Here is a 23,950-nt window from a genome sequence, read left to right on the forward strand (position 1 = left end):
AAATAAAAACATAATTATTGAAATTGAAAATACACTTGACAGCAGATATGACAGAAATGAAGATGCTGCACACAATTAAGCCTGAAGAAGGAAAAAATGGGAAAGAAAAGCAATTAAGAGACATGGAAGACAGAGTGATAAAATATTACATCTAACAGAACTTTCAAAAGATGATAAAGAAACTGTAGGAAAGGGTTTTGTAAAAAAGATAATGGCTAAGGAATTTTCCGGAACTCATGAAAAACTCTAACACATTCAGGAAGTCAAGTGAGTCTCAACCTGGAAATATTTAAAAAACAAAACAACAAAAAAAAAACACCTACTCCTAAAGAAATCATAGTAAAAACAACAGCACTCAAAGAAAAAGTTACTGAAAGCAGCCAGAGAGAAAATTCACTCTCCACAAAAGAACACAAATTAGACTAAGGGCTGATCTCTTCGCAATGAAAGGAAAAAGACAGCATGCAGGGAAAACTGAGAAAATAACCACATTCCAAACAAAGATACCTTTCAATAACAGCCATAAGTAAAAGACAACAGTTAAGTTATGAAAACCAAACAAACACTGAACTCTCCAGCTAACAGATCCTCACTAAAGGAAATTCTAAAGGACGTTCTTCAAGAGGAAGCACATTCTCACAAATGGAAGATCTGTGTTGCAGGAAGGAACGATGGGCAAATAAGATGACATATATGTGGGTGAACCAAAATGAAGACTGACCATATAAAATAATAATGTCTTTGGCAGTTTTAAAAAAAATAAGAAAGAACTAAAATATATGACAACAATAGCATAAAAGTCGGGAGGAAAGAAAGGAATCAAGAAATACTATGCCCTCCTATACTCAAGAAGATGGTTAAGATACTACTTAGTTTTAGGCTTCGAGTTAAACAGACTGTTAAAATTTCTGGGGAACCACTATAAACAAAGAAATAATGTATAAAATCCAAACTGGTGGAGCAGGAGAAGATGGAATAAGACAATCAATCCAAAATAAGGATTGGAAAAAACAAACAAGAACATCAATATCAGCATAAAAAAGACAGGACAGGGACTTCCCTGGCGGTCCAGTGGTTAAGACTCTGTGCTTCCACTGCCAGGGGCATGGGTTCATTACCTGGTCAGGGAACTAACAGCCCACATGCCACATGGTGAGGCCAAAAAAAAAAAAAAGACAGACAGAAAGCATAAAATAGTTTTAAAATAATTGAGATATTACCAATCATCATCGTCAACTTATTTTTCTTTTTTTATAAATTTATTTATTTTATTTATTTATTTTTGGCTGCACGTGGGCTTTCTCTAGTTGCAGTGAGCGAGGGCTACTCTTCGTTGTGGTGAGCGGGCTTCTCATTGCGGTGGCTTCTCTTGTTGCGGAGCATGGGCTCTAGGCGCGTGCACTTCAGTAGTTGCAGAGTGTGGGCTTAGTAGTTGTGGCTCCTGGGCTCTAGAGCACACGCTCAGTAGATGTGGCGCATGGGCTTAGTTGCTCCGTGGCATGTGGGATCTTCCCGGACCAGGGCTTGAACCTATGTCCCCTGTATTGGCAGGCAGATTCTTTTTTTTTTTTGATGTTGGGGGTAGGAGTTTATTAATTAATTAATTTATTTTTGCTGTGTTGGGTCTTCGTTTCTGTGCGAAGGCTTTCTCTAGTTGTGGCAAGCAGGGGCCACTCTTCATCGCGGTGCATGGGCCTCACTATCGCGGCCTCTCTTGTTGTGGAGCACAGGCTCCAGACGCGCAGGCTCAGCGGTTGTGGCTCACGGGCCTAGTTGCTCCGCGGCATGTGGGATCCTCCCAGACCAGGGCTTGAACCCGTGTCCCCTGCATTAGCAGGCAGATTCTCAACCACTGCGCCACCAGGGAAGCCCAGCAGGCAGATTCTTAACCACTGCACCACCAGGGAACATCATCGTCAATTTAAAAGAACTAAATTACCCTGTGGAAAGACAGTTTGTCAGACTCAATAAAAAACAAAACCCAGATACATACTCATATAAGAGATATACGTAAAATACAAGCACAGAAAGTAAAGGGAAAGAAAAAGATACACTAACCTATATCAACCAAAAGAATGCTGATCTAACTACATCAATATCAGGCGAAGCAGACTTTATGGTAAACAAAGCATTGGCAAGGATGTGGAGAAGAGGGGTCTCTTGTGCACTGTTGCTGGGAATGTAAACTGGTGCAGCCACTACGGAAACAGTTTCTCAAAAAATTAAAATAGAACTCCCATATGATCCAGCAATTCCATTTCTGGGTATTTATCCAAAGAAAAAAACATGAACAAGAAGATATATGCACCCCCATGTTCACTGCAGCAGTTTTTTTGGGGGAGGGGGTCATCATTAAAAGGGGTCAAAATGGGAAATGAAAGGGAGGATAACAGAGTTTGGGGTTGCTGGGGCTTTGGAGGTGCAGACTAGTTCCACAGTTTGATTTCCTCCTGGCCATTAAGGTAGGAATTTGAGGATTTTACAAGAGCTGAAGCAGCGCCACTTGAGAATGGAAAGCGGTAACTGGGAGGTTGCTGTCCACATTGTCAGAACCCAGTTTAGTTCACGAGCCTTCACATATAGGGTCAATTATAGTTTTCAGACTTTTTTGAAAGTTCAATACTTCTTGAAGACCTTCCAAAAAGCAGGCTTCCCAGGGGAATGTGAATTCACTAGCAGATTTGGCAGCTCACTCCAAACAAGCCTAGTTCTAGGCAAATACAGTTTGCCTAAAAGACAGTTTAGCCCCAGCTCTTCCTTGCAAACACATCACCATTCCTGAGTCTCTTCTACAGAGAAATCTTGCATCTGCCACCGTATAAATTTCTTCAAGAGCTGGGCTGAAAGGCAGAAATCTTGGAATCCTAGCATGCATCTGAATTTAGGCTTGGACATATTTTCTGGGGCATATTTTGTGTTTAGTTTCTCTTTCATGACAGAAGAGATGAAGAGAAGCATCAATAAAATCAGGGGCCCGTGTTTCCATATTAATATGAACCTGCTGGTCTTGGAGAGTCTCCCAGAGAGGCGGTGGCGGGGGTTGCAGGGGTGGGGGGTGGACCCGGCCACTGCTCACTCTTGGGACACAAGACACTGGCAGCAGCCACTCCTGGGAGCTCCCCCACTGCGTAGATGCTGGTACTATAGCGGGCCCCACTGCAGCACTATTCACAATAGCCAAGACATGGGAACAACCTCAGTGTCCACCAATAGGTGAATGGATAAAGAAGATGTGGTATATATACACAATGGACTATTATTTACCCATAAAAAAAGAATGGACTCTCATATTTTGCAACAAAATGGATGGACCCTGAGGGCATTATTTTAAGTGAAGTCAGATGGAGAAAGACAAATACAGGTGGATCTCACTTATGTGTAGAATCCTGAAAGAAAGACAGGAAGGGAAGGAAAGAGGTAAAGGAAGGTAGGAAAAAAAGGAAGGAAGGAAGGAAGGAAGGAAAGGAAGGAAGGAAAGAAAGAAAAGGAAAGAAAGGAAGGAAAGAGGGAAAAGAAGGAAGGAGGGGAGGGGAAGAAACAGGAGCTGGTAGATGCAAAGAACAGACTGGTGGTAGCAGGGGCAGGGGGGAGATGGACCAAATGGGTGAATAGAGTCAAAAGGTACAAACTTCCAATTATAAAATAAATAAGTCATGGAGATGCAAAGTACAGCTTGGCAACTATGGTTAACAACACCGTACTGTATATTTGAAAGTTGCTAAGAGAGTAGATCTTAAAAGTTCTCATCACAAGAAAATAATTCTGTAACTATATGGAGTGATGGATGGTTAACTAGCCTTACTGTGGAGATCTTTTTGCAATACATTCAAATTAAAATCATTATGTTATACACCTGAAATTAATATAATGTTGCATGTCAATTTTTTTACCTCAATTTTTTAAAAATTGAGAATTACTAGGAAAAAGAGACAAATCCAGAATCATAGTGGTAATTGATAAGTTACAGACAAAAATGAGAGAAGATATGGATGATTTTTTAAAGTAGAGAATATATAATCTTGTCAAGTATGCCCAGAGTATTTTTATGAAATTGATCATCATCTAGGCCAAAATTCAAGAACCAATTATTTCAAAAGACTGGGTATTAGGGACCATACTCTCTGGCCACAATAAAGTTAGAAATCAAATAACCAAAAATAGTCAAGAAAACATTTTTATGTAAGAACTTTAAAAGAACACTTTTATTAATACAGGAGTTGAAAAAGAAACCAGGATGGATAATAAAACGCATTATAAATTAAAATTTGCTGAAGTTAAAGTAGTGCACAGGGAGAAGGGGGAAGAAAAAACTAAAAAGTTAATGTTGACAAATTATAAAAGAGCAGAATAAAACCAAAGAGGAAATAAGAAGCAGAAACTGATGATACAGAAGATACAACTATATTCCCCAAAATGAGGGAAAAAACTATCTCCAGAATAGAAGTGAATGTTTTTAAATTGAATCACTAATTTTAAAATACTTTTTACACAAAAAATACCCACTAGATCCAGCTGATTTTACCAAATAATTACAATCTTAAACTATTTCAGAGTTTAGAAAGGTTGTGACATTAGCATGATCTGTTACCAAACCAGACAAGAACAGTATAAGAAAAGAAAATGACAGGCTTATCTATCTCACAAATAAGATACAAAAATCCCAAAATAAATACTGGTAAGTCAAGTCCAGCAATTTATTAAAAATAGATAATACATCATGACTAAGTTAGGTTAAACATAGAAATCCACAGGTGATTTAACACTAGAAAAATAACTGACGTCATTCACCTTATTAATATATTTTAAAGGAGAATAATAAGATCAACAAACTTATGCAGAAAAAGCATCTGGTGAACTTCAATGTCCCTCATGATTAAATTCTCAGCACACTGGACCAGATGGGAATTTCCCAATCTGAGGAAGGATGTCTATAATACTGACATCATAACCAGTGGTAGTAAAAAGTAAAAGGCATTCCTGAAAAAGCAGAAAAGAACAAGAATAACCACTTTCAATGTTGCACTGCAGGTTTTTTTTTTTTAATTTTTTTTGATGTGGACCATTTTTAAAGTCTTTATTGAATTCTGTTACAATATTGCTTCTGTTTTATGTTTTAGATTTTTGGCTGCGGAGGCATGTGGGATCTTAGCTCCCGGACCAGGGATCAAACCCGCACCCCCTGCACTAGAAGGCGAAGTCTTAACCACTGGACTGCCAGGGAAGTCCCAATGTTGCACTGCAGTCTTAAGCAGAGCAATAAGGCAACTGAAAAGGAAAAGGTTTAAGAACTAGAAGGAAAGAAACAACTGTTTTTTGTTTTTTTTTTACTGTTGATATGACCATTACCTACATAGAAAACCCAAAAAAATCTACAAATAAGTAATTAACATTACAAGGATAATTTAGGGAGGTTGCTGGCATATATTAAAAAAAAAAACTGAAGATAAACAACAAGGAGCTACTGTATAGCACAGGGAACTATATTCAGTATCTTGTAATAACCTATAATGGAAAAGAATCTGAAAAAGACCATATATATATGAATACTTTGCTGTACACCTGAAACTAATGCAACATTGTAAATCAACTATACTTCAATATTTTTTTAAAAAAAGTAATTCTAGCATGTGAAAAAAACTGCAACAGTTAGAAGAAATATAATTTTTGAAAAGATATTATTAACAATAGCATCAAAAATATAAAGCTCCTAGAGCTGAATCTAACACAAGGCATATAAAAGAAAGTAATAAAACATGAAAGCCCTCCTAAATAGACAGATATACCATAGCCACGGACAGGAAGACTCATTAAGATAAAGATACCATCATCCCCGAATTGATTTCTGTATTATATATGATTCCAATGAAAATTACAGAAAGATATTTTGGAAAACTGGAAAAAATGATTCTAAAAGTTATATGAGATGGTAAAAAACTTTAAAAAAGCTAAATCATGCCCATAGAAGTGGGGTTTGCCCCACTGGAAAAAAAAAGAATAAAGCTCTAGTAATCAGAAGGATATCTATTATATTTCTGCATCAGTACCACAAAGAACACAAAGACCACAAAGCCCAGAAATCAATCCATATATAGATGCAAACCTGAATTATAATAGAGCTAAAAGTGTAGAACAGTTGGAAAAGGATGACCTTTTTAATTATCGATACAGGGAAAAAAATGAATATTGACCCCTACCTTGAGGCAGACACAAAAATTCAATTTCTGGTAGATTAAGAATAATGTGATGAGGGCTTCCCTGGTGGCGCAGTGGTTAAGAATCCGCCTGCCAATGCAGGGGACACGGGTTCGAGCCCTGGTCCAGGAAGATCCCACATGCCGCAGAACAACTAAGCCCACGCACCACAACTACTGAGCCTGCGCTGTAGAGCCCGCGAGCCACAACTACTGAGCCCATGCACCACAACTACTGAAGGCCGCGTGCCTAGAGCCCATGCTGCGCAACAAGAGAAGCCACCGCAACGAGAAGCCCACACACCGAAAACGAAGAGTAGTCCCCGCTCACCACAACTAGTGAAAGCCCGCGCACAGCAACAAAGACCCAACACAGCCAAAAATAAATAAAAATAAATTTAAAAAAAAGAATAATTTGATGAGAAAACTATAAAACTTTTAAAAAGACAATATAAGTAAACTCTTTCAATGGTCCCAGGGTAGTCTCATATAAAACCTACAGAAATTCTGTTCACCAAAATACTGACCTAAATGTAAGAGCTAAAATTACAAAACTCCGAGAAGAAAACATAGGTATAAATCTTTGTGACCTTGGATTATGCAACTTGGATTAAGGTTCTTAGATATGACACCAAAAGTGCAAGTGATGAAAGAAAAAATAAACTGGACTTCATCACAATTAAAAACTTTCCACCCCGGTATGACTCTGTCCTGCTCAGCTGTCCTCTGAACGGAAGTCACTTATCTCTGTCCACCTTCTCTCCCACCTAAGTGTGTGCCCCTGGGGCCCCAGAACTATCTTTTAGTTGTCAACTGAAGACCAACAAAGATTATCACTTCAAAGTGGAGAATGATGAAAATGAGCAGTTATCTTTAGGAAGGGTCAGTTTCGGGGCTGGTGCAAAGGGTGAAGTGCACACTCTTGAAGCAGAGGCAGCCTAAGCAAAGCAGCCCTGGCAAGGCTGATAACGTCTGTACAGCCAATGGCTTCCCTGGGGGGCTCTGAAACAATACTACCTGTGGTCTAAAAGTAGTTCAGGGCTTGTACTTATTAGTGGACAGCACTTAGAAGATGCAGAGTAAGAAGATGAAGAAGAGGAGGATGTGAAACCCCTAAGTGTATCTGGAAGTGGTAGCAAGGTTCCACAGAAAACAAGCAAAACTTGCTGATGAAGGTGAAGAGAAGCTGAAGAAAAAGCTCCAGCAAAGAAATCTGTACGATACTCCAGCCAGAAAGGCATAAAATCAAACCATAATGGAAAAGACTCAAAACCATCAAATACCAAGAGCAAAAAAGTCAAGAATCCTTCCAAGAAACAGAGAGAAAAAAAGAAAAAGAAAAAAAAACCTCCTAAAACACCAAAAGGACCTAGTTCGGTATAAGACATTAAAGTGAAAATGCAGGCAAGTCTGGGAGAGAGGAAAAGGAGAGACGAATACAAAGGAGGGTTCAAACTGAGTCTCGTCAGCAATCCAGACGAAGTCTTCTATTTTAATCTCAATCCCGGTTCCTGACTTTCCAGCCACCCACACCCCTCTCCAGGCTAGAAGCAATCTCACTCTTGATTTCCTACAGCAATTTCGTTTGACTGCTGTGATTCAGTGAATCTTATACTTTGCCTTCTATTATTTATTCATTTGATTTACCTCTTTGACCATGTTTTAATCACTTTTGTATCTCCCTAGATGCTCAATAAATATTTGAATGAATCAAATAGAGGAAATAACGGTTTTGTACATCAACGAATACTATCAGGAAAGTAAAAAGACAACCCACAGAATGAGAGAAAATATTTGCAAATCATACATCTGAGTATGCAGAATATATAAAGAACTCTTACAACTCAACAATGAAAAGACAACCCAGCTAAAAAAGAACTGGGCAAAGGATCTGAATGAACAGTTCTCTAAAGAAAATATGCAAATGGCCAACAAGCACATAAAGAGATGTTCATCACTGGTTACTAAGAAAATGAAAATCAAAACCACAATGAGATACCACTTCACATTTACTAGGATAGCTATTTTTTTAAAAACCAACAACAAATGTTGACAAGGAAGTAGAGAAGGTGAAACCCCCCCCTCATACCCTGCTGGTGGGAATTTAAAATGACACACAGCCACTTTGGAAAACAGTTTGGCAGTTCCTCCAGATTTGTCATGTGACTCTGCCAATTCTACTTCTAGTATATATCCAAGAGAACCAAAAAAACATGTCCACACAAAAACTAACAGCACTGTTCGTAACATCGCAAAGTGAACACAACCTAAATGCCATCAACTAATGAACGGATAAACAAAACATAGTATATCCATGCAATGGGAATTTTGTGCTGATACAAGATACAGCATGGATGACTCTTGAAAACATGCTAAATAAAAGGAGTCAAAATGTCACATATTATGATTCTATATTTATCTGAAATGTCCAGAATAGGCAAATCCATATATAGAGAGAAGAGGTTTATAGTTGCCAGGGGCTGGGGGGAGAGGGAAATAAGAGTAGCTGCTAAAAGATATGTGGTTCCTTTCTGAAGTGATAAAAATGTTCTGGAAATATATAATGATGACAGTTGCACAATTTTATGAATACATAAAAGCCACTGAACTGTACACTTTAAAAGTGTACACTAAAGTGTACACTTTAACAGTACACTTTCTTAATCTCAATAAAAAACCCACCTCCCCCCCACCCCACCCCCAAAAAGTGAAATGACGAGCCACAAATTAGGAGACACGTGCTATACACATACCTGACGAGAGGCTTCAGGAAACACTAAACATAAGAAAATGACAAAGTAACCATCCACATAAGGCACACAACCCATGAACAAATGAAAACAAGCTCTGTCTCATTCCTCGTCAGAGAAATGCAAATTAAAACTATTTCACATCGATGTGAAGGCAAGAACATGCACAAACTGGAACGTGAACACACTGCCAGTGGGAGTATAAATGGTGCTGCCATCTCAGCAGATGTGGTCTCATCTAGCACATGCGAACACGTGCACATGCTCAGGCCACGGAACGCCATTCCTGGGCACACGCCCTAGAAAATCTGTCTACACGTGAACCAAAAACATAGCACCATGTGTGGAATAGCAAGAAAGTAGAAACAACACATCCAGTAAGAGCCAACGCAGAATAGACAAATAAGTTTTGCTATCTGGAATCATAAAACCAGACAATACCACAAGAAAATGAATGGATGAAACTAAGGAAACTAACAGCAAACATAAGCAAGTCACAGAACATACAAGGCATGATTTCCTTTAGGTAAAGTTAAAAATACGGAAAGTTCAACATTCTCTTGTTTAGGGAGACGAACATACATTCTGAGCATGTATTAAGCAGTAAAATCAAACACTTACTTGTTTCTTTTTCAGTTTAAGGATCTGCTGTTCTACTTTTGCAATTTCTCGATCTACACGATCCATACTCTGTATTAACTCTTCCTTTGAAAGTTTTGAAGGTGAAGCATTTTGATCATCTCCACATGGTTGCCCAGAGATTGGAGAGGAAGGAGCTTCATGTTTGACTCCAAATGCTGAATCCTTTAAGGAAGAAAATCAAGAACAAATGATTTCTCACCAACAGCCAATGTCAGCTTCAAGATCCTCTTAACTGAAAAATGTGAATTTTAAAGCTTAGCAGAGCAATGTGTGCTCTCTGTAGGTGGCAGTCCTACGGTAGCAATTTTCTCCCTCCCTCCCTTTCTCTCTCTCACACACACAAACCCACACCACTGATGTTTATAGTTTAGACATATCATTCACAATTTTGAAGATCCTAAAAGCTATCCAGAATCAGGTGGCTAAGTGGCTAATCAGCCTTTAGTACAACGATACTGAGACTTCTAATTTCTGCAGAAATAATAACGCAATCACGGCAAAGGAAGATATCAATTCCTCAGCCATTTCCTTGTAATGGCACTCCAAAAGGTCTGAACATGCATACCCTGTGTGCCCACCCAACGTAACAGCTATGATATGGCTGTTCCTATCAAAAAGTTTTCAGACTTTCCAAGGGCCAACAGTGAGGTACAGAAGTCCGAGAAATGATCTAGAACTTTTGTTGCTACAATCACCCACGCCTACCTTCATAAAGGGCAACTAAGCCTGCCCACCCTATAGCGCACATAACATCTCTTCAGCCAAATATATCATTCCATTCCAGCTCCAAACCAGCAGGGGACTACAGCAGATTGAAGGCCCCTCCACCCAAAACCTATCACCCCGTCAACACACACATGCATGCGTGCACACACACACATACAGCCTACCAATCTCCAGTCTAAAGCGAAGATATAAGCAACACTGTAAAGCAGATAAATTTTAGGTTAAGGTACTAGTTTTCTTTAGGGTATAAGAAGCCTAGAATGAGCATAGTTCCTAGGACTATAGAGCCCTCAATGTATTAAATAAGATTAATTAACTGTGAGAAATCAGTAGTTCTAACCAAGAATGCACTTAATTATACCTGGATAGTTGTTCCAAAACACCTTGGAACACAGATTTCAACTAAAACGTAACATGTATATTCCTGAAAAGTCTGATATTCTGTAATAGTATAGTTTAATATAAAGACTTCTGGGGAAAATAGGATTATGGTTACTACTTAAAGTTTGTAAGCAGAGCATTAGCAAAAACAACAGCGATCCTAATAGAAGTAATAATATTGTTAAAGCTCCAATATCATTTGCATTTAGACTACAGTCAATTCTTTGGTAGCCATAAATCCTATAGTTTATGCTTCCTTTGTTAATCCTTGAGGTCATTTGCTTCCAGTAGAAAATAGTATGTTTCATCAAAATAAAAATCAGATTCGGGGTATAAAGATTTTTATCAACCTTTAAAAACAAAAAAGTACAGGAGAAAATGTCTTCGCAGTTTCTTTTCAACATTCCAATCTTCATTAGTTAGCTTGACATTGAAAAGCAGAGCACTTCTTGAATTAACTAAGCCAGGTACTACCTGCACTAAATGAAAACTAAATGCAGACTTTTCAAATCTTTTTAAGGTCTTCGTCTATCTCAAAGGCTATTTCTTAATTATGAGACAGCTTGATCCTGAGAGCCTGAAAACATTCATGTGCAAGGAACAATCATTCACGAATCTTTAGGACTTCCATGTTATATTCATATCATTCTCTTACATATGCATATGAGCTAATTTGTGTAACATAACACGTATAACAGCAAAACAGATTATATTTCGATTCAGCAGATTTTGAAAATGCTCCTCAGGTGATCTGATCCGTGCCCTAAGAACTACTATTACAAATCAGTATTTTCCACTGACTTCTTCTCTACTTAAATATTTAACAATAAACAAATTCCTTGAGTGCCTATTATATGACAGGCACTAGGTAGAGTGGTGAACGAAACAGGCATGATGCTCACCTTCAAGGAGTTTATAATTTTGTATTGGAACATTCTGATAGTAATTTGAGGGAAGAATTTAAGACTCCTATCTCACATCTTATATCACAATGAAAGCCAAATAATAGCAAACATTTATATGAGATTTATTAGCAAATCACAAGAAGCCTCAAACAAACAAAAAAAAGGCATTCACATTATCTTGAGCTCAGGAAAGCCAACAGCAAAAGACATTAAAAAAAAAAGAAGATTGATGACTCAAAATAAAAAAAACAATTTTCTCTTCATCAAAATTGAAATAAAAAATTTAAAATGCAAATGGAAAAAATCATTTGCAAAATGTAAACTCTAACAACTCCATATAAAATAAAAAACACACCAACAGAAAAATGGGCAATAGATATGAAAAAGCAATTCATAAAACAGGAAAAATAAATGAAAAAATGTTAAATTTTACTAACAAGCAAATAAATGCAAGTTAAAAATTTATCAAACAATGACTTTTTTAAAAACAGTAAATATGTGGTATCAGTAAGGGCACACAAGACCTGGGAGCCCTTATACCGTGCTATCAGGGACAAAAACTGGTTCTCCTCCTTTGCAGGGCAATCTGGATACACCCATGAAAACCTTAAAATATGCCAACTCTGGTCTCTAATTACTTACACTAACAGGAATTTACCTTAGCTAAATAAATAAGACTGTATACCAAAAAAATCAACCTAGGGACTTCCCTGGTGGTCCAGCGATTAGGACTCCGCACTTTCACTGCCCAGCGTGAGGGTTCGATCCCTGGTCAGGGAACTAAGATCCCGCAAGCCGCACAGCGCAGCCAAAAAAAACCAAACACAAAAATCAACCTATTGGGCTTCTCTGGTGGCGCAGTGGTACAGAGTCCACCTGCTGATGCAGGGGACACGCGTTCGTGCCCTGGTCCGGGAAGATCCCACATGCCGCGGAGCGGCTGGGCCCGTGAGCCATGGCCGCTGAGCCTGCGCTCCGCAACGGGAGAGGCCACAACAGTGAGGCCCACATAGCCCAAAAAAAAAAAAAAAAACAACCTAAAGAAAATATGTCATTGTTCTAATGAGCAAACAGGTAACCCAAATGTGTGGCAATTAAATAAATTACTTTATATCCATACATGGAATATGACTAAAAATAAAATTGTAAACTTAACGACACAAGAAGTATGTATTTAAGCAAAAATAAAGCTATATACAATATACAAAGCAAGCATATTAAAATATGCACAATTAACAACAATTTCTAACTGGTGAGACTGTAACTTTTTCCTTCAAACTTATCTAATTTAATCCTATACATGATATACCTGGGCTTAACAACATTAAAAGAAAGAAAAAAACTAACAGATGCTAATTCTTTCAAAATCCCTACTTCTAAAAAAAGGAAAGTCATGATTTACAACTTAGCGGGGGGGGGGGGGGGGGGAGCAGGACTAGGGGTCAGAGGTCATGGGTTCTCACTCCAACTCAGGAGGCTCGACCTAGGTCACTTAATTTTTCTTAACATCTGTCTTCTCTACTATAAAACGGAAATCAACTGTACTCTGATCCAACATAACACATTATTTAAATGGATGAAGTTTTAAGATCTCTTTCTGCCAAAAAAATCCATAGGTATAAATTACCTTTGTGGTCACTTATTCAGCCTTGGAAGAAGACCTTTATTCACTGTATTTCTTTCTTTCTTTCCTTCTTTTTTAAATGTTTCAAACATTTCTTATAAATCCATACACTATAATACAGATACTTCACATAGTGAAGCAGGTCTCAATATTCCTAGAAGCTTAGTTCATTTCTAGCTTATCACAAAGAGCTTTCCCCACCCAACTTATTATTTTGAAATTTTTCAAATTTACATAAGAGTTGAAAGACTAGTATAATGGACACTCAATATCTTCATCTAGATTCACCAGTTGTAACCTTTTTTCTATATTTGCTTTGTCTCTATACACATGCACACACCTACCTTTTTTTTTCCCAGTTGATCTATTTGAAGATAAATTGCAAACATATTCACTATCTTTTAAATCATTTCTCACTGCATTAAAACTCAAAGAAAATGTGTATTTATTTATCTGATATCACGGTGGACAGGGCCATTAGCCATAAAGGCAAATAAACTTTATGGGAAAAATATTTGATAACAAAAAGGCAGGGGTAAGAGATATGAAAATATGATAGTAAAGGGGTTAACACTTTATTGTTAAAAGTGTTTTAAAGAATTAGTTTATTCTTTCTAAAACAAATATTTATTCAGTACCTACTAAGTGCCAGGTACTTCCTAATCTGAAGATTTAATGACAAGCAAAATAGACAGTTAAATATGATAAACTCAGCAACAAAATAAGGGCATAACACAGGAAGATGCATTTCACAAAAGAAAGGTAAATAATAATAAACATAAGAGAAAAAGAGGTTTGATCTTAGAACCTTCTCATAAATCCACAATACACATTGTTTGAAATGTCACGAGATATAGCTACACATTAAAAGTATAACAGTTACCTCTAAGACAGAGAATTATAGATAACTTTTTTCCTCTGTATTTGCAAGAACATATTTTTTACATAAATTAGAAAAAGAAACTTTCTTTACAAAAATTATAAGCACAATTAAACCTTACCTAAAACGTGTCTTCTCCTATGCGGTAAGTTAATAAACTGCAACTGAATTTAAAGGTATTATTTAAAACTTAATTTAAATTTAACAGAACTGTGGTAGTCTTGAGTCGGACCACATTTTACAGCCCAACAAGCCGATATAAAATGCTTGAGATTCAACAGCAATTGAATGTTATTCAACAGCAATTTTTCTTTACAGCAGTCCTCGGATTGTTTTCAATTACCAAAAAGTTAAAAGTACTGACTTTAAAAGTCTGTAGTATTAAGTCTGTGGTTTTTAGATTTGTTTAACAAAATTTTTACTTTCCCATAGCACTAACCTTTAGAGACTGGCATAACTGGACTTTCTTTCAGGCGCTGTGCCTGAATATGGCTAAACAAACATTTCAGACCGACAACTCCACAGGGTAAGAGAACAAATATTTACCTTCTTAGCATCTGCAGAAGACCTCACCCCTTCTGGCAGCGTGTGCACTAAAGGTAAGACCGCAGCGCTGACCCGCTGGAAATGGGAATCAGAAACCTGCTCCAGACGTGGTCGCTTGGATTCCAGTGAATCATGATCCGCCGGGGAAGGGCCTGGGTGAAACTGCTCATATCCAGCTCTCCTTTCTTGAGGCCTAATACATACAAAGAAAATAATCACTTGAAAATGTTTAAGTGATGTACAACTTCCTGCTAACATCCCTGGTTGTACTATGAGATAAAAGAAAAGGTATGCTCACTTTCAAATGTATTTCCTCACCCCAGGAGAATATATACCTCACTATAAAGTACTATTAAACCTAAATCCTGATAGGAAAAGTTTCTTCAGGGTAGGTGGGAGTAGAGGCGATAGAGCAGTGAAAGTTGTAACAGAAGATTTCAACTTGCAGAAAAATTGAGGTTGCTGAAAAATATCCATAAAGTATTTTTAAACCTATGCCATAATAACTGAATATAATCTAGCCCAGAAGAGCCACCATTTTCAACCAGTAATAAAAGCAAGCAGAAAAAAAAAAAACAAATTTCCCAGCAACTGCCACATGGAAAGATAAATGACTTGAGTTGTGAGGTATTATTAAGACTTAAAAACAAGTCTCGAGTGGGAATGCAACAGTACTTTGAATACATAATTCTGACCCCTAAAACATGTATTTTGTCTAGTTTCTCCAAGTACATAAGTATCTTGAAGGTCAGGAATCTGTTTTTAATTTCTCTACATGATATACTGTATAGAGTACTATGTATGGGTGTTTGTTAATTTGACTTTTCATTTTCTACCAAAGTATTTACAGAAGCGACATCTTACCTATAGCCAAGCTTTAAACGAATGTCTCACAAAACAACTTTTCATTGAAAAGTTAATCACGGGGTTTGGTTTTTAGGATAGATGATAAAATAAACCCTGAGGTCTATAATTTTATTATACTTCAAAAATCTGAAATCTCATTCAAGACATAAGATCCCATTGTCTCCTTAAAATTCACAATGATGTCACAAAAAATACTGGAGTAGGAAGCTTCAGGAGTAAGACAAAGATGCCTGTTTTTGCCACTTCTTTTCAATATAGTATTGGGAATTCTTATCAGAATATTAGGCAAGAAAAGAGAGAAAAGGCATCCAAATTGAAAAAGAAGAAGTATTTCTATTCGCAGGTGACAAAATCTCATATGTAGAAAACTCAAAGGAATCCACAAAAAATGTTAGAGCTAATAAATGAACAGAGCAAAGTTACAGGATAAAAAAAAAAAACCAACATGCAAAAATCAGTTTTATTTCTATACACTGGCAATGAACAATCTGGATGTGAAATTAAGAAAACAATTCCAGGACTTCCGTGGTGGCGCAGTGGTTAAGAACCCACCTGCCAATGCAGGGGACACGGGTTCAAGCCCTGGTCCGGGAAGATCCCACATGCTGCAGAGCAACTAAGCCCATGTGCCACAACTACTGAGCCTGCGCTCTAGAGCCCATGAGCCACAACTACTGAGCCCACGTGCCACAACTACTGAGCCTGCATGCTACAACTACTGAAGCCCGAGCACCTAGAGCCCATGCTCCGCCACAAGAGAAGCCGCCACAAGAGAAGCCACCACAATGAGAAGCCCGCACACTGCAACGAAGAATAGCCCCCACTCGCCGCAACTAGAGAAAGTCTGTATGCAGCAACGAAGACCCAATGCAGCCAAAAATAAATAAATTTATTTTTTTAATAATAATAATTAAAAAAAAAAAACTAATACCATATGATGGTGTGGCCACTTTGTAAACAGTCTGGTAGTTTCCCAAATGGCAAACAAAAAAAACTACCAGGTAATCAGCAATCCTACTCCTAGGTACAGGACCAAGAAAAAGGAATACATAGATAGCCACAGAAAAATTTGTGCTTGGAAACAGATATCAACTGATGAACAGAAAAATAAAATGTGGTATTTCCAAAACAAACAAACAAAAAAGACAGATTTTCATACTAAAATATCTCTGTAGCCTTTTAGACTTAAAATTCCCTACATTTTACTGACTTTCATCATCTCTTAGTATCATCTTTAAATAGCTTTAAAACAAATTTATCAAATGAATTTTTTACTGAAATGTACCTAATCATTTTAATTTTTTTAAAAAGATAAACCCTCTCCCCGCCGGCCGGGGGCGCTCTAGATGCTGCACAGAGACCCTCTGCACCCCTGCATACATGGCGCTGCGAGTGGTGCGGAGCGTGCGGGCCACGGTCTGCAGCCTGCGGGCCTGGGGACTGCGGGCGGGCGCCGTCCGGGCGCTGCGCACCGGACCCGCTCTGCTGTCGGGTCGTAAATTCAGACAAACATGAATGGGTAACAACAGAAAACGGTGCTGGAAGAGTGGGAATCGGCAATTTTGCACAGGAAGCTTTGGGAGATGTTGTTTACTGTAGTCTGCCTGAAGCTGGGAGAAAACTGAACAGACAAGAGGAATTCGGTGCTCTGCAAAGTGTGAAAGCTGCTAGTGAACTCTATTCTCCTCTATCAGGAGAAGTAACTGAAATTAATGAAGCTCTAGCAGAAAATCCAGGACTTCTCAACAAATCTTGTTATGAAGATGGCTGGCTGATCAAGATTACCCTCAGTTGGTCTTCCCTGGTGGCGCAGTGGTTGAGAGTCCGCCTGCCGATGCAGGAGACACGGGTTCATGCCCAGGTCTGGGAAGATCCCACATGCCGCGGAGCGGCTAGGCCCATGAGCCATGGCCGCTGAGCCTGTGTGTCCAGAGCCTGTACTCCGCAACAGGAGAGGCCACAACAGTGAGAGGCCCGCATACCGCCAAAAAAAAAAAAAAATCTTGCTAAAGGGTTAGGAAAATAATTATGAAGAGCATTAATTAAAATTATGGTTTTAGGGCTTCCTTGGTGGCACGGTGGTTAAGAATCCGCCTGCTAATTCAGGGGACACGGGTTCAAGCCCTGGTCTGGGAAGATCCCACATGCCGCGGAGCAACTAGGCCTGTGCGCCACAACTACTGAAGCTTGCGTGCCCAGAGCCTGTGCTCCACAACAAGAGAAGCCACCGCAATGAGAAGTCCGCGCGCTGCAACGAAGAGTAAATCCCGCTCACTGCAACTAGAGAAAGCCCGCGTGCAGCAATGAAGACCCAACGCAGCCATAAATAAATAAATTTATAAAAAAAAAATTATGATTTTAATTTTTTTAACCTAACATATTTCCATTTTAGAAGTCATCAAATCACTGCAGGCACAGTTTTCTTTTTTTTTTTAAGATAAATTTATTTACTTATTTTTGGCTGCGTTGAGTCTTAGATGCCGCGCGCGGGCTTTCTCTAGTTGCAGCAAGCAGGGGTTACTCTTCGTTGCGGTGGCTTCTTTTGTTGCAGAGCATGGGCTCTAGGCGCGCAGGCTTCAGTAGTTGCAGCACGTGGGCTGAGCAGTTGTGGCTCACGGGCTTTAGAGCGCAGGCTCAGTAGTTGTGGCGCACAGGCTTAGTTGCTCTGCCGCGTGTGGGATCTTCCCAGACCAGGGCTTGAACCCGTGTCCCCTGCACTGGCAGGCGGATTCTTAACCACTCACCACCAGGGAGGTCTCCACACACACTTTTCAAATGCATACCTTTAAACATTCTCCCAATACTTATCGTACCTCTGATTTGGGATACTTATATTATTTTTACTTTGTCAAGATTTGGTACTGATATTCCATTAAAGAACCATAATTCATCGAGATGTCTCATATGGACTTTCCACTTGAATGGGTTTATGGCTACTGTAGTCCTTTTACCACGGCTTCCATTCTTTGTTTGACTGGATTCCATCATGTAGAAATTCTTCAAGAAGCTTTAGATGCTCAGTACTTTCATGTCTAAAAACGTCTGCTTGTTGCTTTTAAACGTGTCTGATATAATATTCTTGGATCTCAATTTCTTTTTCTCAGAACTCTGTAGCTATTGCTCTACTATTAATATCTTCTGTCAGATTCTTTTCCCCCTATCAAGGACTTGTGCTTTGCTTCCTGGATTCCTAATTCTTTTACTTAGCCTTAAACTTTAATGATAACCAGGATCTGTCTCGGTATTGATCATTCTGTGCAAATTTTTCTTGGAGCAAGGTATGTCCTATCAACCTACTGAGTTCTTCCTTCACTTTAAAGGGGAAAAAAGTGGGGTTTTTTTTAAAGTTATGAATATTATTTCCTTTCCTTTACCAGGTTCTCCACCTCGGAAACACATGTTCTTATGACATGTTGGATGATTTTAATTTGCCCTCCTTATTTATCCACTTCTTGCTAATTGCTTTAATCTCTGTCCTTTCCTTCTGTATCCACTCTGATCATTTCTACACCTTTCTTCCAAGACAAAGGTCTGACTTTCAGCCACATCTATTTTATTCCTTGTTCCTTCTCACTTTATATATTGAATTTAAAATGGTGGTCTTGGGGGCACAGGAATGTCCAATCTTTCATTTTATCTGATATGGTTGCCTTATTTTGCTTTTGAATACTTCATTATTAATTTTAAGTTCTACAGTGCACAGCACTCATGGGCCATGTTCTTTGTTTTTCATCTTCTTTACACACACGGGCCTTTGTTTTTGGAACACTGTATTGCTTTAATCTTCCTTTCCAGGAATATGTTTTCCCTGTTCATGGCATCCCTTACCCTCCTGCTCAGGCATACTATGAGCAACCTTACCCAGACTTCCTCTTTGGTGTGGAATGGTGTGTGGGCATTTTCCTTGCTCATCCCCACTTTGCCTGGAATGTGTTTGTCTACAGATGGAGGACTGGATATGGCTTTCTAAATACTTTTCTGGGGCTTCCCTGGTGGCGCAGTGGTTGAGAGTCCGCCTGCCGATGCAGGGGACATGGGTTCGTGCCCCGGTCCAGGAGGATCCCACATGCCGCGGAGCGGCTGGGCCCGTGAGCCATGGCCGCTGAGCCTGCGCGTCCGGAGCCTGTTGCTCCGCAACAGGAGAGGCCACAACAGTGAGAGGCCCGTGTACCGCAAAAAAAAAAACAAAAACAAAAAACAAAAAACTTTTCTGGAAGTATATAGCCTGAGGAAACAGAAAAGTAGGGGAAAACTGGGATGGGGCTGTGACAGCCTTTGCTAAGGATCCTGGCCTGCTCCACCAGCCGCACATGTAAAGCAGTCCTGAGGCCTTTGGCTCAGCACTTTGGAAAGTGGCACTCTGTAACTATCCTTCCTGCAGGACGGCATAATGGGGATTCCTAAGCCAACCGTTCACCACATCATCACCCCCACTCATGTCTTCCCAAATTACGGAGCAATCATGAGAAATCCTACGACTACACTAACCTTTCTTTCTTCAACACTGCTTCTTTGAGAGTAAAAGCAGGAACTAGGAGGCCAAGTTGTGCAATATTCTCATTCCTTCCTTGAATGCCACTTTTCCAAGTTTATGGCAGTGGCTGTATCCTTTCCTTCTTTATGCAGGGTGCATTTTTAGCCCTTTTTAAAAAAAACCATCTTCGTATATTTGCTAGATAGTAGAGGAGAGTGATCTGAATTCTCTCCACAACCTTCAACAAGAAATGCATTTTACAATGATTTTAAACATGGCCGAATAATTTCAAACCTTTTATCATCTTAAAACCTAAAGAGTAATCATATTTTTAAAATAGTAAATCAGTTTCTTTACAAAACTGCTAAAACAAAACTTCAAAATCCTTTCGAACAAGAGTGAGAATGGAGTAAAAGACCGCAGAAATGGTAAGGACCCTGGAGAAAATGAGTACCTGCCATGGACGGGGGCCAACATTACCTGACCAAATACTTATCCTTTGCAGACAATGCCATTATTATCCTCATTTTTATAGGTAGAAAACTAAGCTCTGAGAAGTCTAAATCACTGACTGGCAACCCTGTCTGCAAGTGAGAATGACCTGGGCCCAATCCCAGAGACTCATTTAATTATTCTGGGATGGGACTTGGGAATCAAGCTTTTAAACCTCCCCAGGTGGTCCTAATATGCAGCCTGAATTGAGAACACCTGTTTACACAATGCTACAAAGTCCACAACAGCTGACCAGGATTCAAACCTAGGTCAACCTGACTGCCCACTACTCAGCATTAACTCCGAACTCTGGAAACAAGTTTTTAAAGAGTTTGTTAACTATTATGACAACTACTCCAAAAGGTCAACAAATATAAAAGAGCTCAAAAGATAAACTGTAATGACAGCTTGGTTAATAAGATTACAAGATAAATATAACAAAATTAAAGTAATAAAATAAATGACACAAGTTCAGTCCTGGCTGGAAACATAAAAGAAAGCCTGTTACCTGTCAGAACCTGGGTGAAACTCTGAAAGCAGGGAAGGTCGTCTGCGAAGCTGCTGCTGCTGCTGTTGCTGCAAGAGCTGTGAGGCCTGACTGACTTCGAGATGAGAAGAACGATAATCAGGGACTGCAAACTCCTAGTGGTAAAATAATCATAAACTAATTATTAACCAAGAAGTGAAAAGCATCATGAAACCAAACCCAGGACAAATGAACAAAGGCAGTTATGGTCCACTAAGTATGGAAAGAAGCAGCAATGATTTCAATCCTTCACTGATTTAACTCTTTCCCATAACCTAAAACAATCAACATTAACTATATATCATTCAAAAGAATTCAAAATGAGATTTCCTGTTCAACCTATATTTTTTTTTAATTTTTAAAAATTTACTTATTTATTTATGGGGGCATTGGGTCTTCATTGCTGTACGTGGGCTTTCTCTATTTGTGGCGAGCGGGGGCTACTCTTGGTTGCAGTGCAGGGGCTTCTCATTGCGGTGGCTTCTCTTGTTGCAGAGCACGGGCTCTAGGCTCATGGGGGCTTCAGTAGTTGCAGCACACGGGCTCAGTAGTTGTGGCTCGCGGGCTCTAGAGTGCAGGCTCAGTAGTTGTGTAGTACAGGCTTAGCTGCTCTGCAGCATGTAGGATTTTCCCAGACCAGGGCTCGAATCCGTGTCCCCTGCAGTGGCAGGCAGATTCTTTTTTTTTTTTTTAAATATATTTATTTTATTTATTTATTTTTGGCTGCATTGGGTCTTTGTTGCTGCAAGTGGGGGCTACTCTTCATTGTGGGGCGCAGGCTTCTCATTGCAGTGGCTTCTCTTGTCGCAGAGCACGGGCTCTAGCCTCGCAGGCTTCAGTAGTTGTGGCACATGGGCTTAGTGGCTACGCAGCATGTGCAATCGTCCCAGGCCAGGGCTCAAACCCATGTCCCCTGCATTGGCAGGCAGATTCTTAACCACTGCACCACCAGGGAAGCCCGACAGGCAGATTCTTAACCACTGCGCCACCAGGGAAGTCTCAACCTATATTTCATTTATTCTTCTAATAACATATCACAATAACTCCGAATCTGTATTATTCACATAATAAGGTCTCAAACCCTTGTGTTCAATATGAAATCCTAAAAAGCATTCCTATCTTAAATTTAAAATGGGTAAGCTGGAAGGGACACAGAAGCCATCTAGTTAAATCCACGTGTATTTACAAATTAAGAAACAGAAGTCCAGAGAATCAACCTGCTAGTTAAGAGTAATAGTTTTTCCATCATTCTAGGTGGGTGTTTCATGTTTGTTTTTCTACTTTTCTTTTGTTGACTTTTTGTTGAAAAGGTCAAAGCTTCTTTTGAAAAGATATTAACAATCACAAACAGATAAACACAGAATTACCAAATAACCCAGGAATTCCACTCCTAGGTATACAGACTAACTAAAAGCATATGTCCACACACAAAAATTTGTACACAAATTGTCAAAGCAGCATTATTCACAATAGCCAAAAAGAAGACAGAATCCAAATGTCCACCGACTCATACATAGATAAACAGCATGATATATCTGTACAATGGAATAGTATTCAGCCATTTAAAAAAATGAAGTACTAATACATGCTACAAAATAGTTGAACCTAGAAAACATAATGCTAAGTTAAAAAAAAAAAGATTCAGAAGCCACATATGATTCCACTTACATGAAATGTCTACAAGATGCAAATCAAGAGACAGAAGGTAGATTAGTGGTTGTCGGGAACGGAGGGAAGACAGGAATTGCGGCTGACTACTATTATGTATGGGGTTCCATTTTGGGTGATGGAAAAGTTCTAGAATTAAATAATGGTAATGGTAGCCCAGCATAGTGAATATATGAAAAACCACTATATTATACACTTAAAAATGGTGAATTTTATGTTATATGAATTATATATCAACAAAAGTTTAGAAAATCACAAACAGATAAAGTAGAGCTGGCCAGACTGAAACATGGAGTAGGACAGGCGGTCCAGAACCTTTCATTAGAAGCAAATAACAGTAAAAAGATTATCTCATACACAGTCTATGAAAATATATCAGGTACAAAGTTGAAAACATAAACAAGAAAAAACACTGAAGACAAAATCATTTTTTAAAAAAAGTATGTCAAAACTCAAAAAATAAAGAATTTACATCCAAAGAAATAGAGACAAGATTAAGTGAAAGTGAAAAAGGACACAAAAGTATTAAAAATATCCTCAAAAAGAACCAAATAGCAATTAAAGAAAGTAAAAAGTTGATCACTGAAATTAAACAATAGTAGAACAGACAGAGGTGAAGGGCAAATGCAAGCAAAGACAGGACTGAGGAATTCTCTCGTAACACAGTGCAGCACAAAGATACAGAAATTACAGAAGTTAGAAATGGCAGCTACAGTAAAAGGTTCCAACATTCAATATCCACAGGTGAGAGGCAATATTCTGTGAATAATGGAATAGCATTTCTCAGAAGTTAAAAAAGACACAGACCTCAGATTTAAAACGGCCTAAGAGAAAAGTTGAGCAGATTTAAAAGATTAATCCACACTGGACATATCAAAATCTTAGAAAACAAAAGATGAAGAGAAAACTCTACTACTAGTCATAATAAAAAATTGGTTTCCTAGAAAGTAAGAAGGATCATAATAAAAGCAGACTTTTCATCAGCAACACTGAACAGAACGAAACACAAATACATATTCCAAGTTCAGAGGAAAACAAATTTGAACCTACAAATTCAGTAACCAAATCATCGTTCAAGTTTTAGGACTACAGACTTTTCAGAATTCCGGAACTCAGAAAATTCACCAGTGACAGTGTCTCTGAAAGAATTCCTAAAGGATGCACCCAGCAAGACAAATGAAGAGTAAGGAGCGAAATGAAAGAAACAATAGTGCGCTTCTGCTTCCAGCTATGAGCAAGTAACACTGTCCAAACTACATTCCCACAGTAAACAGCAAA

General features: G+C 38.7%; 1 protein-coding gene and 1 pseudogene across 1 annotated transcript in view; one reads left to right on the forward strand and one right to left on the reverse strand.

The window, feature by feature from the left end:
* NCOR1 (nuclear receptor corepressor 1) overlaps positions 1–23,950 on the reverse strand; it is a 143,324-nt gene that overhangs the window by 94,002 nt on the left and 25,372 nt on the right. Inside the window, 3 exon segments of the mRNA XM_029210849.1 lie at positions 9,563–9,745; positions 14,646–14,838; positions 20,987–21,120. Of these exon segments, the coding sequence (XP_029066682.1) occupies positions 9,563–9,745; positions 14,646–14,838; positions 20,987–21,120 (510 nt within the window).
* LOC114888891 lies at positions 48–7,706 on the forward strand (annotated as a pseudogene).

The sequence above is a fragment of the Monodon monoceros genome, unplaced genomic scaffold, assembly GCF_005190385.1.
Source record: "Monodon monoceros isolate NGI ecotype Baffin Bay Population unplaced genomic scaffold, NGI_Narwhal_1 Super_Scaffold_9, whole genome shotgun sequence".
Lineage (NCBI taxonomy): Eukaryota > Metazoa > Chordata > Mammalia > Artiodactyla > Monodontidae > Monodon > Monodon monoceros.